The sequence below is a fragment of the Scardinius erythrophthalmus genome (assembly GCF_964197995.2).
Source record: "Scardinius erythrophthalmus genome assembly, chromosome: 12".
NCBI lineage: Eukaryota > Metazoa > Chordata > Actinopteri > Cypriniformes > Leuciscidae > Scardinius > Scardinius erythrophthalmus.
Genome location: NC_138232.1, coordinates 15,503,930 through 15,522,500, shown reverse-complemented (window position 1 = coordinate 15,522,500; position 18,571 = coordinate 15,503,930). Strand labels below are relative to the sequence as shown.

At 38.7% G+C, this 18,571-nt stretch overlaps 1 protein-coding gene across 4 annotated transcripts in view; it reads left to right on the top strand.

Annotated features, from left to right (window-relative positions):
• pik3r3b (phosphoinositide-3-kinase, regulatory subunit 3b (gamma)) overlaps positions 1-18,571 on the top strand; it is a 190,893-nt gene that overhangs the window by 166,160 nt on the left and 6,162 nt on the right. For 2 of the 4 annotated variants that reach the window (XM_081380849.1, XM_081380848.1), the window contains one exon: positions 16,724-16,835. In XM_081380849.1, coding sequence (XP_081236975.1) covers positions 16,724-16,835 — 112 coding nt within the window. Of the gene's footprint in view, positions 1-8,687; positions 9,120-12,367; positions 12,511-16,723; positions 16,836-18,571 lie in introns of those variants that run through there. The other 2 variants (XM_081380850.1, XM_081380851.1) reach the window with 2 other exon arrangements.

Here is an 18,571-nt window from a genome sequence, read left to right as displayed (position 1 = left end):
ATGAATTTCATGGAGTCCTTGTTTATCCACCTGGCTCCTCCAGTCCTAACAATCACACACTGCCATCTCTAAACCTGCCAATAGCACAGCCGTTACAGCTAGAGGGCTGTTTGGCCTCTCAGCTCCCTCATGTGTGATGGTGTTTTGCTTTTATAGAAACAGATATGTTTTATGATAAATAATATAACCATATATGTATATGATTTTTTTACACTTCAGCCTAAAGCAGCTGACCGTGGCCTGTATGTAGGACTGTAGTAACCATTAAAACTGAAGAGATGTATTTTTCCCCACCCACTTTTGGAAAATAATCATTATATTTTAAGAGTTTTATTTTGCTTGGACCACAATGCAAGGAAATAAGAACCTGCAGCTGCTTTAAGACAAAGCAGAGGCCTCTGCCAAATGATTGTCTCGGTTACCAAATGTGCATGTTGTACGCCTCAGTCCTTGGATTGCACCTGTATTTACCAGTGTCTGCATTTCTCCCAACCATGTATGGCTACTGGGCAAACTTCATGTTACATAATTAAAATTCATGATCAAACGAAAGTTTGACCCAGTCTCCCATACACATATATTTATGCTTCTGGCCCTTTGCATGTTGTTTTGATCAGTTAACTATATTCACTTTTATAGTTATACTTAGACTTAAGTATACTTGTTCTGTTTTTCCACCCTATTTTCATTAATAAATATTCAATGTGACATAACTTTCACTTTAAAACTAGAGCCACCAAACAGGATTTGTGACTTTTGGTTACAATACCAGAGATCTGTTTTATCTGCATTCCTCTGTTATCCTTGTTATTCATCATTCCTGTTTTTTCCTATATATTTATATATATATATATATATATATATATATATATATATATATATATATATATATATATATATATATATATATATATATATATATATATATGTGTGCATCAAATATACACCACAACACAACAACTTTTCTCCTATTCTCTGTATTTTCATACTCATTTTATAGTGCATTTTAATACATGTAATAAAGCATACGGAATGGAACATTCTGTGATCCACTGTACTAATCAAACTTTGATCTCTTAAACTTTTGTTTTATAAGTTATCACTTCCATGTCTTTAGAAGTGTGTTATTGTATTAAATGTGAATCCAGTGGGATTACATCATTTCAGGGCCTTGATCCAGGGTTTTAACGTGTCCCTTGATTGTAACAAGTTGTGTGCGTAATTAATTCGTCCGATAAACTTGAGTTCCAATGAGATTTCTTGCTGAAGTGAACAAACTATCTCTCCCCCTGGCTTTTAGTTATAATTATAACCAGCACCTGATGTCTGTTTCATCCCTTGATAGAAGACTGAAATCAGTGACACATGCATGTCATTGTATCAACTGCTGATTGCCTTCAACTCCCACGGTTGTGTTGCTAGGCATTTAAATTGCATCCAAACAAAGAATGGAAAGATGCAAATGAGACTCCCTTTTTGAAACCACAGAAGGAGGATGCATTATAACTTACATACACAGTATTTTACACCAAAATAAAAACAGTTCAGTGCTGTCATCAAGCAAAACTGAATCATCATTTATGAATCAGATTTCTACTGCATTATTTGTTTTTTTCTTGCAGTTAAAATTTGGTGTTAACACACCTTTTCATGCCTCGTAGACATGGCTCTAAATCCAAAATTTGGATTTATTATAGATAATATAAACGCAGTGAAGTTACTAAATACAACAAATGTTAAAGGGTAACCCCTTATTTTCTTCTAAAGAAATGTGCGGCCTACAGTTGTTTAACATTTGCGTGTTCTTTTGAAATGAATCATTGAAGATGTTTTTCCTGTCCTTTTTTCATTCTCAAAACAGACATTTTTATCCAGAGTAGCTTACAAAGCTTGTTTCAGAATTGCTGGTAAAATGACAAAAGTATGAGCAAGTAGAATGATGTAGGTAAGACACTATAAGGCAACAGAAAGAGGATTTTTCATCTTTCTTGACCTCAATCCACCCCTGAAGAGGCACACCCAGGTTCAGCCTCTAATCTTTTGATGGAGTCCATTCATTACTTGGCTGCTAAGTGCAGCCTTGCCATTGTGGCAAAGGGTTAATCTATTTGTTTCTCAAGTTGACACTGTCTCATAGTTGCAGACCTCGTTCAGTCACTTTAGTCTCATGACAGAATGCAAAGATATATGTTAAAGGATAACTGTCGCCAAAATGCAACCTAGGGTCTTTTTGTTAATCTACCCGAGGCAAACTTTCGTTTAAAAGCATAAATAGGAAACGGCACTTTTAAGTTTGACCATATTTTTGTTTTCAAAGCCTTCTTAGTGTTTTAAAAATGGCGATTTTTGATACTATCATAGTTGCACTCCCATTCAAAAGGCAATTTGACCGAAAGCAAAAATATGGTCAAACTTAAAAGTGTCGTTTCCATTCTAATTATGCTTTTAAACGAAAGTTTGCCTCGGGTAGATTAACAAAAAGACCCTAGGTTGCATTTTGGCGACAGTTATCATTTAAGGTTTCTCCTGTGTCATACCAGAAAACAATTGAAATAGGCGAATTGCAACTTTAAAACACAGATCAACCCAAACAATAATAAATATAGGCTACTTAAAGTTTATTTTATTAAGTATACTTAAGTAAAGTTCATATATTTTAACTATACTTTATGTAGCAAGTATACTAATATCAATTTAATAGAAGTATACACTGTTTCAGTACTACTTGGGATTAAATTGGCCGACTTTTTAGTGTATACAAATATACTTTTTAAGTATACTTTAAGTGTAACAGTAGTAAACTTTGAGTACACAACTAGTTTATATCTAAGTTTTTCATTTGTACTACAACTATACTATAAGTGAACTTACTAGTAGTAATAGTTTAGCAATCAAATACTTGTAGCACATTATTTAGTTTATGAAAGTACACTTTAAAGTATACTCTCAGTAAACTACTAATTTAGTAGTTTTATACTGCAAGTATTCTTGTAAGTTTTCTTTAAGTGAACTTTACATTATACTCATAGTTTACACTTTAAGTGTATACTACTATTTTGGTATACATTTTTTGTACTTGAAATATACCTTTAACTGTACTTTAACTCTTTCGATTTTGAATCCTTTATTTTCAGCACTTAAATAAATATAAAAAAAGCAACATTTTAAACAAAAAGCTGATAAAAAAAACATTTTTGTCAAAGACTATGTTTGAATGGGATTCAGAACGATCATCAAAACAAAGATGGGGTAAATCGAGTCCATTAACACTCCCATAGCTACACAGTAGTTTCCTCTCCATGGGTTCGACATTTCATTCTGTATTAACGTTAGGCAGTTTTGAACTTACATGCTGTTTTAATGTTTGATGATCGCATTATTGTACATATGCATAAGCAATATTCTATCTCTTGTTTCTGCTTCTTCTTCATCTGTGTTTTGATCAGGAGATTATGCATTTTTTCAGAAGTAAAGTAGATTTCAAGTAAATTCCTAAGTGGAGTAGCCTAAACAAAAAAAATCAGATACTCAGAATTAGGAACACATGTTTTCTTTATAAATCAATATTTTCAAACAATGCAAGTTTATAAGACAGTGTAAAACGATATGAAAAAAGTACTTAATATGATACTCAATCAAAAGTGTAAACACAACTATAAGCCAAGTATACTTAGAATACTTAATTATACTTTTAAGTATATCTTGATCAAAAGATTGAGTACAAGTACAGGCCAAATATACTTAGACTTTTCTGTCAGTATAAGTCAAGTATACTTAAGTACAATTGTAAGTATATTTCTGAGTACATAAAAAGTAGATTGAAAGTTTACTTTCTTATTTTTAGTTTAAAAGATTAGTACTAATAGCACACTTGAATAAACGTCTTTTTCGTAAGGGAACTCTCTAATATTCTGTTTGTTGAGTGTTTGATCTTATCGCCCCTGTTTAATCATCATCATAAGCTGTTAATTAGTCTAGGGTATGTGGATTATGCCTGCTGATATATTATATTTGTGTCTTGCAAACCGCTCTGGTTCAGACGGGTAAGAGTTAAACAGCCCGTCCTTTATCTGCTGAACTGCAGAATGCTGAGCAATGCCTGATGCCATGACAACCAGAGGGTCGTTCAGAGAGAAGGGTAGCTGAGGAGTAGGCGTGTGGAAAGAAAAGGATGACAAGAAAAGTAGACCGAGGAGAGAGAGAGAAAGGTAGAAAGGTGAAAGAACGAACTTGAGAAGACTGTAGGAAAAGTGCCCATGAGGTGGAGAGTGACAGAGAAAGACAATGAGACAGAGGAAGAGGGCATGGGGGCGGGGATTGGCAGACGCTGGCTGCTTGTTACCAAGTGTCACCGGAGTATTGCATCAGTCCAAGTGGGATGCTCACATTGCACGATGACATCACAGGAGCGCAGACTGCCTGCCACCCAGAAATGGAGATGGAGGGAGGCTGCCTCTGCCTTTACTAGCTAATAAGCCAGGGGGCTGGGTGGTGTGAGCTGCTCTTTTTTTGCAGAGTCATTAACACTTCGTTGTCATTTTTAGGCCGCTCTGTTGCGCATGTGCATGCACCCCTGAAAATCCTGCCAATTCAGGATGAGGAAAAGCGGAGAACAAATACCAGACAGTATGCCTAATTGTTTAACTCGAATCAGAGCGTACATCATCCAAGACACATGACTCCTTCTGCCGAGTGTGCCCATTAGTGCAGCCTTGTGGATAAAAGAGACTGATATCTAGTCATGCTTGAAGGTGTATCCGATAATAAAGAACTACTGTGTCTGTAATGTGCGTCCGGTCAGTAATGAGCTTTGTGAATTACTCATATGTAGTCTATATTTATCATTGCGGACTGCAGCACTAAAAGGATATAGTTCACCAAATGAAATGTTGCTTTTTGCTCACCATCATGTTGCTCCAAACTGGTATGACTTTTTTCTTTCGTGTGTGGAACACAAGATCTGAAATTATTATAATATCCTGGCCACTTTTTTTAATATAACATGGACTTCAGTTTTGGCCTGTTCCTCACACAGGGTTTAATCGTATAGCTTAAAGGGTTAGTTCACCCAAAAATGAAAATGATGTCATTAATGACTCACCCTCATGTCGTTCCAAGCCCGTAAGACCTCCGTTCATCTTCGGAACACAGTTTAAGATATTTTAGATTTAGTCCGAGAGCTTTCTGTTCCTCCATTGAAAGTCAATGGACGGCATACTGTCCATGTCCAGAAAGGCAATACAGACATCATCAAAGTAGTCCATGTGACATCAGTGGCTCAATCTTAAGTTTATAAAGCGACAAGAATACTTTTTGTGCGCAAAAAGTAAACAAAAATAACGACTTTATTCCACTATTCATTTCCTTTTCTCTGGGCCTCGAGTGAGTTCACGTAGTGTTTTTGCGCAGCGCGTCTGTGTTGTACATCATACGTAGGCTCACTATTGGCCGACGCTGGTCATGTGTGATGCGTGTGACGTACAACACAGACGTGCTACGCAAAAACACTACGTGAACTCACTCGAGGCCCAGAGAGAAGGAAATTTGAAGACTTTGAATTGCACAAGCAATTTGGACCACTTTAATGATCATTTTATTGTACTTTTTCATTATTTTTGAAAGCTTCAGTTTCCATGGGGACTAACTGCATGGAATAGAGTGACCACTATAATTCTCTTTTTGTGTTCAATCAATGGAAGAACTAAAGTCATATGGGTTTGTAACTAAATGAGGGAGTAAATGACAGAATCTTCATTTTTAGATGAGCTATTCCTTTAAAGAAACATCTCTAGTTGTTTTCTTCTTCTCTTTTCTTTCAGTTGGCTTTGAGAGAAAAAGCTTATGGCTTATTCTAGGCAGGGAGACAGTGACAGAGAGAGCCGTCTGATTCTCATGAGCTCAGCAGAAAAAACGAAAAAGGTGATCGCTCTCACTGTGTGTAATTTACAGTGGATTGAAATTAATTTCCCCCTCCATGATATCAGCTGGGGAACAATGATATTGCTTCTTTCATCTCCTTTATGAATTATGTATAATGCACACCAGTGGTCGCACAACAGCTCTGGGTTTTGTGTGCCTCTCCAGTGCCGCCCTTATGTCTGTGTTAAAAATGGAACAAAGAAGCCGTTTATTTGCATCTGAACTGAAAATGTACTTTCCACTCTAGTTGTTACAGTCACAGATAAAATATGAGATGCTCAAAGCTACATATAGTCAATACAGACACAGCACAGTCAGATTATTGTCCCTCAGCAAGCAGGCCCCTTTTATTTCAGCATGTCGTCAAAATGTCCTTCAGTTCACCATCCTCAAATCTCCAGGTCATCGATACCTTTACAACTCCCCTAGCTTTTCATTTTTGCTTCATTCTTTCAACGGGATTTGGCATCGTTTAGCTGGGTCTTGTAGTCAGGCAGATTAGAATCTCTTTCTGCTAGTCGTGCCTGCCTTTTGGGATCACATGCACAAACCTACATGTGGAAAATAATTTATACTAAGTAATCGGAGAAAAGAGTGTGACATAATAAATCCTGCTGGTATAGTGGGAAACATAATCTAAATCTATATACAAAAGCTAAATACATGAACCTTGTCATTAGAAACCAAGCCAAGCTTTAAAAGCAAATAAGCAAATTTTGAGTCATGTGGCATCCAATCCATGTGTGTTCACTTTGAAGCAAACTCATAAACAGTGACAAAATAAACTTTTAGCACATATGCAGATTTTACATTTATATGGACAAATGTTGATGACTCATCCTACAAAGATGGCCTGTTTGTCCAATCAAATGCTCTCCATAGGCCTACACTGTTTACCAAATGTATTATTTAAACCACAGAGGAAACCAGATAGGCCTGATCAAGGAAACTCAGAATTTGATCATATTTATGTGTGTGAATTTCACTTTAATACAATTAAATGAATACTTTAGGACTTATCAAACATTTGATGTCTTAGTTCATAGATTATTACTTTGGTAATTAATTAAAGTTGCAGTGCACATAGTTGGCTATTTCTTTTCCTTTGTAACTCACACATATTGGATCAGCCAAATCTGAATCCCCTGCAGACATACCATAGAAACACTGGGTGTTTAGCTCACTGTCCAATAAGAGGAGAGGCAATAACAAGCCGCAGTTGGTTGTGCTTTAAGGTTTCTATGCACACACTTTTCTGACACACAAATCCCCATGGTCACGTGTGTCTTTCTCCGGTGTTGCAGAGGCAGATAGCAATACACTTTAGTCCAAATCAGACATTGCAGTCTCTGAAACAGAGTGACCTCAAATAAATGCATCAGTCTTAAATTTACAGCTGGTATGGATGTAATTTAAATAGTCCTGGCATTTATTACTCGTTCATTATGCATTAGGTGTAAATGATTAATATTTTCCCACAGCTTTTATGGATTACTGTGGCTGTTCGGTTGCTTGTCATTGTTTCGGATCCATCTGCTCATACTGAACTGAATCATGGACAGTGACAATTAAGCAAGTTTGACACAGTTGACAAGGACAGCCTTTGTCAGGCACGAGCCATCTGGAAGGTCCTCCCTGTCCTTCATTAAAGAGATGCAAACATTGTGGCCTTTTATTCCGTTCTGGCCATAGAGAGGCATTCTCTCATTCTTCTTGATGGATAGATCACACGTATGTGAACAGGGGGGACACGAAGAGGCAGATTGCCATCCACAAAATAATTGTTCCTAAAGCAGACCACCAAACATTGATGAGATTTACATACAGAAAAACAGTAAACACCCTGACCCACAGGCAACAATTAGTAAAATATTCAGGTTACATTTTTGCATGTCTGGAGGAAGTTCTTTTATTCTTAAAATTGCATATTTTAAATGTATTGATAAGAGTGAGTGATAGACCAACACATATATACGCAAGTGTGTTTGTGTCTGACTGAAAAGGTATATTTGTTAAGGTTAGTTATTTTAATTTATTATTAGAATGTAAGTTATTTTATTTTATTAACAAAAATTACAAATTCACCCAGATTTATTCCAGTTTGTATTTCCAAACACAGATGGGCAGCTGTTTCAACTGTTATGGTGCTTCTAATATTGGCTACTTATTGGTTACAATGTCAATGAATATCTATAATAAACATGCTATATTTTACATAGGCCTATTATAGCCTAATATCAAAATCATTACTTCCTCCAGCAACTGTTCTCTCCATCAGTTTTGCACCTCATAGTAACGGTTCGACCAATAGGATGTCGACTTCCGCTCTTCGAACAAGTTCATTGGATCACAAGAAACACGCGGCTGCAAATAATGTACAAACTCTGACTTTGGCAACTAGTTGGAAGAGAAGCGCATTCTGATTGGCTCCCAAATCTGGAGTGTGCGTGCTCCACAGCACCTACAGTGCAAGTGATCCGTTTTGAGGAGAGGCCATTTCGTACCGGAGAAGGGGTTCCGAAAAATGATGTCACTTGTGAATGAAACGGCACCGTTACACACGTCGAAATGAGAAGATATTAATTATAAAATCGGTCTTCTTTTCGTGTTTTTAATGATGTGTTATATTAATTACCCATTAAAACGTAAGCACGAGGAGAGTAGTTCGCTCCACTCTTTTCCGTTGAAACCGGTTCCCCCCATGCTGTGTGTGCACCGAATGGACTCTTCCTCATGAAGTGAAAGGGCCGGTAGACCTGGTATGAGCTGTTTGAAAAGAAGACTACCGTTTCGTCATGGTAGGACGGAGTGGATTGTAGAGCTGGTATCTACTTTCTGTTCTGTCGGACTGTAAAGAGATATTTTATATAAAAAAAAAATAATAATAATAATGCTATATCAAGTGATACTGGATGAGTGAAGCCTGGTGCTTTGACAGCTTTCATGACACGCAGTTACTCTGAAGCAGGCATTCAGACTGTTAAAGTTGAGCTCTCCGTTCAGTCAGAAGAGCTTTTTATGTTTCCTTTATTCGTCTGTGTTGAAATTTTGATTTTATGAGAACCTAGTCGATCACCAGTGGACTCAGAACATGTACAATACAGTGTGGACTACGGAGAAAGAAGATGACGACTGGAGGGACGTGATGATGCCCTATTCCACTGAATTAATATTTTACATTGAAATGGACCAACCGCCAGGTACAGATATAGCATAATTAAACTAACAGCACGCTTGGTTCACTCCAATAATGTAAAATCGTATTTCCTCACTCTGGTATTCTTACAAACCTTGACTTTTTCCTCCATGAACCACAAAAGGAAATGTTTGGTACTGGCAGCCTCAGTCACCATTTACTTTCATTGTATCTTTTTTTACCATACAGCGAAAATGAATGGTGACTGGGATGTCATTCTGCATATCTCCTTTTGTGGTCCATAAATGAATGTCGTTTAACGTATTTAACAGTCTCATTATCTGATTGAACTCTATCTGCTTAGACAAATGGAGCTTGCATCTCTTCATTTTTGTATTTTATTTTAATCTTATGTACAATGAGTCGTGTATGGCTAACATTTAAAATCCCCACTAGTTCTTCCACAAAGAACAATTTCGCCATCTTAAAACCGTTGTTTTCTTGTCAGTTTGTCAGTTAAATGTGCCTTAATCGTACTTGAGATGCACTGTCTGCATTAGCATTAGCGTGTGAGTTTTTAATGCACGATAAATGAATTCTCATTCAGACTAGGGAGCCATATTAAATCTTTCTCCCTGTGCAACAGTGCACACGTCCCTCTATACCTTTATTTTAAAATAACATTTCATCTGAATACGAAAGTTCTATCATTTTCTCACACTTGTTCCAAATCCTTTACTTTTTCTTTTCTTAAGTAGAACGCAAAATAAGGAGTTAACGTTAGGCAGAATGAGCCTCAGTCCCCATTCACTTGTTTATGCATCTCTTTTCATACAATGAAAGTAGTGAATGATATGACTAGGTCGTCATTTTGCCTATTTCCAGATTCTCCTTTTAGTTTAACTATCCCTAGAACTTGTGTAAACCTCTATATATCCAGTAATATTGGTTCTGCAGGGAATTTAGCCCTGTAAATGGCTAAATTATGTTTTTAGAGAGATTGTGTTACAGGTCCTGATAGGCTGTCAGTTTTTCCTCAGGAGATTTGTACATTTTGCATGGCTCACCATAAATTGTATTTATATGCAAAATGTGGAGAGATCGAAATGCATTATCTGAATTTGTTTGTCACCTTAATTGGTGTTATACAGGATTTTACTCTTCCCCAGCCATTGTAGCAGATAGGGACTTATAGACCAGTGAAGTTACAGAATTATATACTGGGTCCTTGTGGAAGCTCTTTAGGGGTCTTTTGAGATTAAGTTTCCTCGCTTTCTGAATGTTAGTTTTGGTGTTCTGCATTTCTTATTCACATCCAGTGCCATTCATGTGTCATTTGTTAAGCGCTGACACCATTTTATTGCCATTAACAATGATGTCATAGACTGGAAACTGGATCCTATTCAGAAGTCACAGGCATAGTTGACAATGGGTCGTTAATTCATGTCGTTAATTCCTGCAATAAAGAGACGGATGACACTTTTGGAGGCGTGAAATGGGAATGGGAAAAGAGACGGTTTGACGGTTTTTCATGAGGCTGTACTTCCGTGAGACCATTGTGAATGGTTTTAAGGCAGACTGTGTTTAATGCAAAAGCACAAAACACATTTTGTGGATTGTTTCTTAACAGTTTGTCCATGTGTAACATTTGTAGTTCAATTGTGAAGATGGTGCTGTCTTTACCTACCCACATGCAGTTAACCATGTCTTGGTCCAAATGCAGCCTAATTCCAACAGTGAGCAGAATTGATCTTCTTTCTTTTTTTTACTTTTACAAAATTCTCTGCGTTGTTCAAAGGAACAAAGCCTAACGCTCTGTCCTAACCTCCTCATTTCCTAGAAAATGAGCTGTGGTGGACTGAACGGATCTGGCAAGCAGGATTGTGGGTTGAATAGCCCTTCGATTGCTCTGCCATGGGGATGAATGAGCACAGCACCGTGTGATCAACCCACACATTAATCTTATCTTTCATTCTGTGCCACTGAACACAGGTTTATCAGATCTCTCCTTATTTCTATCTGTCCGTTTGTCCCCGTGTACTGTCAATAGCCCCTCATTGACTTATCATCTGCTTCTTCCTCAACTCACGGCACTTTATCTCTGAGACGCCGTTATAGAGGCACTGCGGGACACTGAAATCCGCATGACCCGGGAGAAGATGGATATATTACTAAGAGTGAGAAGGAAAGGAAAGAAACGGGGCAAGGTTGTTCATTTGAATATTTATTACATTAGAAAGATGTTCATTAGAAAATTTATTACAGCTGAATTGAGATGTGGAAGGCTCAGAGACCTGTACGGCCCAGTTATGTGCGTGCGTCTGCAAACAAGCAAGTGACTGCTTTGTTCCGTTGCAGTATCCAATGAGCACAGGTGCCACGCTGCCCCCAGGGGAAAGTTGGCCCCTGTCTCTTAGGGCCAGTGATGTGTGAGTGTAATAAAGGCTGCCGGAGCCGTGTGCTCTGGGTGGACAACAAAAGTGCAGCGACACCAAAGGGAAAGTCAGCTTCTGACATACCTTAATGGCATTCGTATGACATAAGGGATGGAAATGTCACTGTATCTCTCTTGATGCATGGTTCTTTCTTTGTTCTGTGCCATTTCAGCTGGTTCAGTCCTGCATTTATTTGAGCTTGTTCATTCATAAAAGTGCACAGCAAATACATCTGTCGAGAAAGCAGAGGTTTTTTAGCACAGTGTGAGAAAGCAGCATTTCTCTTTCTCTTTACATTCATGCACATAATGTTTGTGTGTATATATATATATATGTATGTGTGTGTGTGTGTGTGTGTGTGTGTGTGTGTGTATGTATGTTTAGAGAGGAGCAGAATGTGAAAACAATTCTCTATCTACGTATAGGCTGATATGTTTATGTAGTCATAATAAAAAATAATATATAGCTAGTCGAATATATATATATATATATATATATATACATACATACATACATACATACATACATACATACATACATACATGCATACATACATGCATACTATGGACTAAAAAAATCTTGTAATCTAATGTTTCAAACGATGCAGCTGTGAAGTGGTACAGTGTATGTGTCCTGTTTCGTGTTCGCCTCAGCGTGTGTTAGCGTCTTTGCCTTGTCTTTCTCTGGGAGGAGTGCTCCCCCCCCCCCCTCCATATCATTCCCTAGAGCTTTCCGCTCTCTTTCTCCATCTCATATGGTTCAGTCCTGTCCACCTCCCCTCCTGCTTTCTCATTGGCTGCTGCCGATTTCTTCATTGAGAGGGTTTGTTAAGCCAGCAGCATCTGAATTTAGGAGCAGGGATTTTCCCTCTGGCTTTAGTCTGAAAGGCAGTGCGAGGGTGGAGAGAAAGCGAGAGCGAGTGGGAGAGAGGGAGAGGGAGAGAGAAAATAAGAGGACTTGTGTCAGACAGCTGAGTGCAGGCTGTATACATGCAGCTCAAAAAGGATCCCGAGGAGGACGGTAAGGGAGACACCGTTCTTCTTTTCTTCTGCTTTTTCACACTCACTGTCTTTGCTTTCGTCTTTTTTTCCTGTCTGTTCATGCTCTGAACAGACTGTCAGGGGAGCACAATGACAATTAGTGTTTGTTCTATTGTGTGGGAAGTGTCCTGGATCTTGTATGAATGGAAACGTGCTTTTGTCAACATGAATTAACATAAGAATTGTGCTTTTTCCAGAACGTGTCATCCTTGATAGCTGTACTGCATCTTGTTTTGTTTTGTAATTTTTTTTTTATTGTGTTAAAATGATTTGAGGCTTAATAAGGTTGTTGTAAGAGTTCAGCTGCAGGGATTGTCTTTTAGTTATTCATTAGGAATGAACAGAATTAGCGGATCATGATAATATGTGCGCAGAGCGTACCCAACGCACTATTTAAACCACCCATGTGCTTGGTGACACTTTTAATTCATTCCCCCTTGGATCGGGACGTGGCAGCCCACGCCTGCTGCTCTCTTCAATGGCACTGTCATCACTCTCTGCCACATGTCTTTTATCATGCTAATGTACCCCCTAATTTGTACATACAAATTCTAAACTAAACTGTTTATATGTGTGTGGTGTTCTCTTTCAAAGTACGGTTGCTCCATCAGATGTCACCTGTAGAACCAGAAGTTTTTTTGTTGCTGTGCAAAAAACACAACTGCAGTACAATGACCACCTGAGATGATGTTTTGAGCTGCACGTTGCCATTTATGTTTGTTTCCTAAACAATGGACTGCTCGTCGTCGATTGCCATAGGTTTCACCTATGGATGTATAGTTTTCTTTGTTCAGACTTGCGCAGCGTTGCATTGCCACTCACTCCCCCTCGTTCTTTCTCATCCTTTCCATCCTACGTCCTGGTCACATTCTTTTTCTTACATTTACATTTTCATCTTTCATTGCAAGTTTAGAAAAAAAAAAAGATACGAAAAAAAATGTTTAACCAAGTTTGTTTTGCATTCATTGTGAAGCATGATGGGCTAGTTTGATCTTATATAAATTCATTTTTTTCTTAAATAAATTAATAAGTAAAAATACTTTTGCCTTTGTCATTTAAATTGACCCCTTTGTTCAGTTTTGCCATAAATCATGATCGTAACTTCTTTGGATCGGTGAATGGTATTTTTAAAAACGACTGCAAGCTGCGTATGTGGGCTTTCCATTGTGTGCCCCCCAGCTACGATATCTCTGACACTAACACACGTGATGGCTGCCATAATGAGATCACCTAGCCACATCTGTCTTTTTCTTGCTTTCTTTCATTCCATTTGTTTCCATGCTCACACCCCAACAGTAGCTCACAAAGATATCTGTGTTTGTGTGTGTGTGTAGTGGTCACACACTTGCAGAAAGAGCTGACAGTGAGAAAACTGGTAGGCAGGAATTTGAGGTTTCAGGTGGGCTTGTGCACCTGCCTTTTGGCTGCTGCGGAAAGTGAATGAGAAAAAGAAGGGGTCATTTCCCGTTCTGGTCGCAGGCTGTTACTGTAGCCCTGAAAGGAGCTTTGTGACGAAATTAAATAAATAAGGCAGAAATATTTGCTTCAGACATATTCATAGAAAAATGTGTGCGCGCTGGTGTTTTCAGCTCACACGTTAGTCTTGAATAGTGAGATATTGAATCTCGGTTTATTGTTTCTCTAAATTACATTAGGGAGTGGAGAAGGAGAGCCATGTGGGTATTTGCAAATGTAATATTAATATGGTGATTATTGTGTTGGTGTAGAGGGAACAGAAGGTTATACATTGTCAAATGACTGTTTATAAGATGCTATGCTGCACAAACGATCCCCTACCAGACGGTGAGCGTTCTCTCCCCACCCCCCACCCCCCAATTTTGTGACGGCATATTTTTTTAGCTTCCAAAAGTTCTTCTTTCTCACTTTTTTTATCAAGGCATTTGGCCGATCTCTTCTCTGACCAACTGAAATGTAGGAATAGTGTGTTTGTGTGCACACCTGCAGGAGCGGAGTTTGGGTGGGGATGTGTCCGTTAAGCCGGCTTCGCTTTGACTGGTTAAAGCTGCTCACCCCACCAGACTAAGGTGTTTCCTGTGGGCCAATGGAGGGAGGAGTTGTCACAGTGTCTCCTTTAACTCTGACTACGCTTGCGCTCTCTCACTCCAAAAACCACCACTGCTTTTAATTAATGACACCCTCAAAGAAAACCATACAACCACCCCTCTCCCCGTCGACCGAAACTTTGAAAAAAAAAACTATAAAGAACTTCACTCAGCAAATGTTGGGAAGTAATGAATCTTAAATGAGAACTTTTTGGATTTCGGTGACATACCGAAATGTGCCAACACAAGAGTGTCTTTCACTCTCTCTGATCTTTAACGATTGTATTATTAATTTATTTTATCATTATTTTTCTTTTTAAAGGGGCCAATTGTGTGCAGAGCAGTGGGTCATTCCACAATGTGCCAGCAGCAGTGATTCATTCATTTGCTGAAGTGTGTGTTGCATGTCCCTGTGGGCTTTTATATCTGACTCACCTCCGGTGTATTGGACTTAAGTCTTGCCTCTTTTTATTCACACGCCAGATAGAAGTTTCTTCAGCTTGAAGGGCCCAGGGAATTATAGAATCTGCTCTGGCTTTTATGACATCCGTAGGCTCTCTTGCTCCGTGCCTTTCCCCTTTGCTTAATGGAATAGACACCTCCCCTATCCTGGCATAGATATACACCCGCTCTCATACAGCCTTGTCTGTGCCAGGCCAATGACAGGTGGGTGACTGTTTTTACAGAAACTTGACGGTTATTATGATGTGACCATATTTGAATTTATCATGGTAATGTTCTTCATGAGCCTGCTTAACTCTGCATGAGCCATGTCTTCCTTAAACAGTCAACTAGTATGTTAAAGTGTCCCCTACCTATTTTTTAAAGTATGTCTTTGGTTTCACTTAAAAACATTCTGAATAAACCTGTGAATTGAGAAGAGTGGTGCGTTGCTGTTTCAAGGCCACTGTTGCGAGTTTCAACTAGGTCAGGGGGAGGTTAGTTTGGCTTGGCTAGGTGCAGGTCTTGAACACTGCTTCTTTGTGCATTTTAGACGGACTTGCAGCCTTCAGTTTTTTGTCTCAAACTAGTATGTCTTTGCCAGCTGCACCTGGCTGAGCATTTGCAGGTTTCACTGAAGTACTTGCACACAAAAACACGTAAGCACCTTGTTTAGAACAGCTGTAGTTCTCAAGGAAAACCCTTAGATTCATCTAGTTTTGCAAGAACTCATTTGCATGTCATTTAACCATCATTCTTAGCTTGCTTTATTTACCTTAGAGCCAAAACTAGACTTACTAAGGTTGAAAGATTCACGTCAGGAGATTAGACATGTGAAAGTTTTCTGTGAAGATGTAGCCCAGCACATGCTCTCTCAGCAATATTTCTCAGAGTGAGGGCATTGTGATACACTGCGTGGCTGAGCAGCACATCCTGATGACCCCTGACCCACAAGATAGCAAGAGCAATATCAGCATTAGCTTTCCAGCATGTTGTTGCGGCAGCTGTTGTTTGCTTTTGCAGTCAACAAAGAAGCATTTCACTCAAAGGAGAGGAACCTGTTCATTATAGATTCAGTGAATAGTACAAAAGCACCACTGGCTAAGGAGGTCATTTGTTTTTTGTTTATACTTTCGCATGGGCCTAAAGGAATATGTTGTTGTTGCATTTTCCGTGAAAACTGATCTTTTGCATTTTCAGTGGAAATTATTGCTTTTTCCGAAACAAACTTGTCTTACTACAGATGACGTCAATGAGAATTAAAGGCATTCTATGGGAAAATTTAGAATAGTTCAATGAAGTAGCCAAGTGTTGTGTGTGTGTGTGTGTGTGTGTGTGTGTGTGTGTGTGTGTGTGTGTGTGTGTGTGTACTCTGTGGCATGAAGTCTGTATTTTATGTATTTTAGATAAAAAGTGATACTAGGATTATTGTTTTCTTACCTTTTTGCTCAAATTTGGGTTCTTTCGGCAACACAAACTTATTAATGGGGATCGTACTTGTGTGTTCAACCCTCCAAATGAACAAAGTACAGCCATACTTTGACACAGACGTCCACTTACATTAATCTTTAAGGAGATTAGGTTTTCATCTGTTAGGTCACAACTTTTTGATCTAATTCTTACCTTAAGGATTGATCATGACATCAGAAGATTTTCCTCTAAGATAAATCTCTCTCATTTCTTCTGCAGCTCTTCCTCCCAAGCCTACAAAACCCATGACACCCGTAAACGGCAACGGTGTGAAAGAAGCCGCCAGCGGCTCATTGCACGAAGCAGAATGGTACTGGGGAGACATATCAAGGTAAGAGTCACTTGACACTAGACTTCATTTCTCACTTGTTTGCATTTCTCTCTGTTCTGCTCTGAAAATCTTTCCCTGTGTCGGTTAGCTCATAGTTGAACATGTATGGCAGTGTGGACGTCAGGTGATAGTTGGCCTGTGAAGTCATGAGACAATATGCAGATCAGATGAAAATCTCTCTGGGTTCTCTCAGGATGTTTCTTGCTCCTCGGGAAATGTCAGATTCTTGTCTTCCATTCCCTCCACCTGATGGCTTCTGTGTTGGTAGCCTGAGGTGAAGTCTCTCGTGCAGCTCTGGCATGTCATGTTGCTCATTCAGCAGTCTGCGCTCTGCTGCTGGATCTCTAACAAGGCCACTGTGCACTGCTCTGCAAACTTTTTTTCTGTTCTTTCTTTTATGTGAGCTGGTGAACTTATTTTGATCTCTCCTTCTTTTGGCTCACTTATCCTGGTGGCATGTACGCTTTGCTGCAGCTGTACAAAAGCAAAAAGGCAATGAAATGGGGGAGAGATGCAGGGTGCAGTGGTTTAGTTGCTATTACTTAAGGCAAGGGATAGAAGAGCCAAAATCTCCAAAATGTCTGGCCAGTTTCCAAAAACAATCCATAAAACTGTCAGGTTTTTGCAGATTAGTCTGCTGCTTAGTGACCAGCTTTAGACTCGTTTGATGTTGGGAGAGTAGAAATTCTGCTGAGATATTCACAGATCTTTGAAGCCTCGCTGTCCTTTAACTCACACAGTCCCTTCCCAGATAAACTTGAGCTGCTTTTAGCTCTTTCCTTAGTGCTTTACTAGTTTAAGAATCAAAGACTAACTAGGCTAGTCACTCTAGGCATCAAATAAAGTAGAATTCCAAAGCAAAGTGATACTGACCATTACATTTCAAATGTGGACAGCCATTATGACACATTGAATAATGTGTGCATCAAAATCCTGTTATACTGCACAGCTATACAAGTTTTTGGTTAAAGCAGGTTTTTTTTTTTTTTATCCTTTTAAAATGTTCCTAACTGATTGTTTTCTGTGCAGTGGTAGTGCGTTGGAAGATTTGACTTGACAGATCAGATTTAGAACTTCTGAACATGTTGTTTCAGTTGAGGACATAGTAATGGTTCTCAGCCATGTTAATCATGTTAGTCTTGGTTTTGTTTTCTTCTACATTTGAGTTTAAAAGGATAGTTCACTCAAAAATGAAAATTATCTCATGATTTACTCACCCTCAAGTCATCATAGGTGTATATGACATTCTTTTTTCAGACGAATACAGTCGGAGTTATTAAAAAAATTCCTGGCTCTTCCCAGCTTTATAATGGCAATGAATGTCAGTTTCTGTTTTGAAGTCCATAAAAATGCATCCATCCATCATAAAAGTGCTCCACACGGCTCCTGGGGTTTAATAAAGACCTTCTGAAGCGAAGCGATTCGTTTGTGTAAGAAAAATATCCATATTTAAAAAACTTTAACCGTACATACGGATTCCACTTAAGTCTAAAGCGCAACTTATGCGAGTAATGCGACGTACTGCTGATATTTACGCTATGATGCACTACCGTACTTCCAACGTCACAAGTCGCACTTTAGGGGTCAGTAGACTGCGTATGGCCGGAAGCTAGAATTTTACTTTGTAACGTGTTAAAGCAACACCAAAGCACTTTTCCTCTTTGGTCCCCCTACAGATTGGAAGCGGAATTGTCCATTACTGCTGTCTTAATAATTTAGCCTACCACAGCCTACCG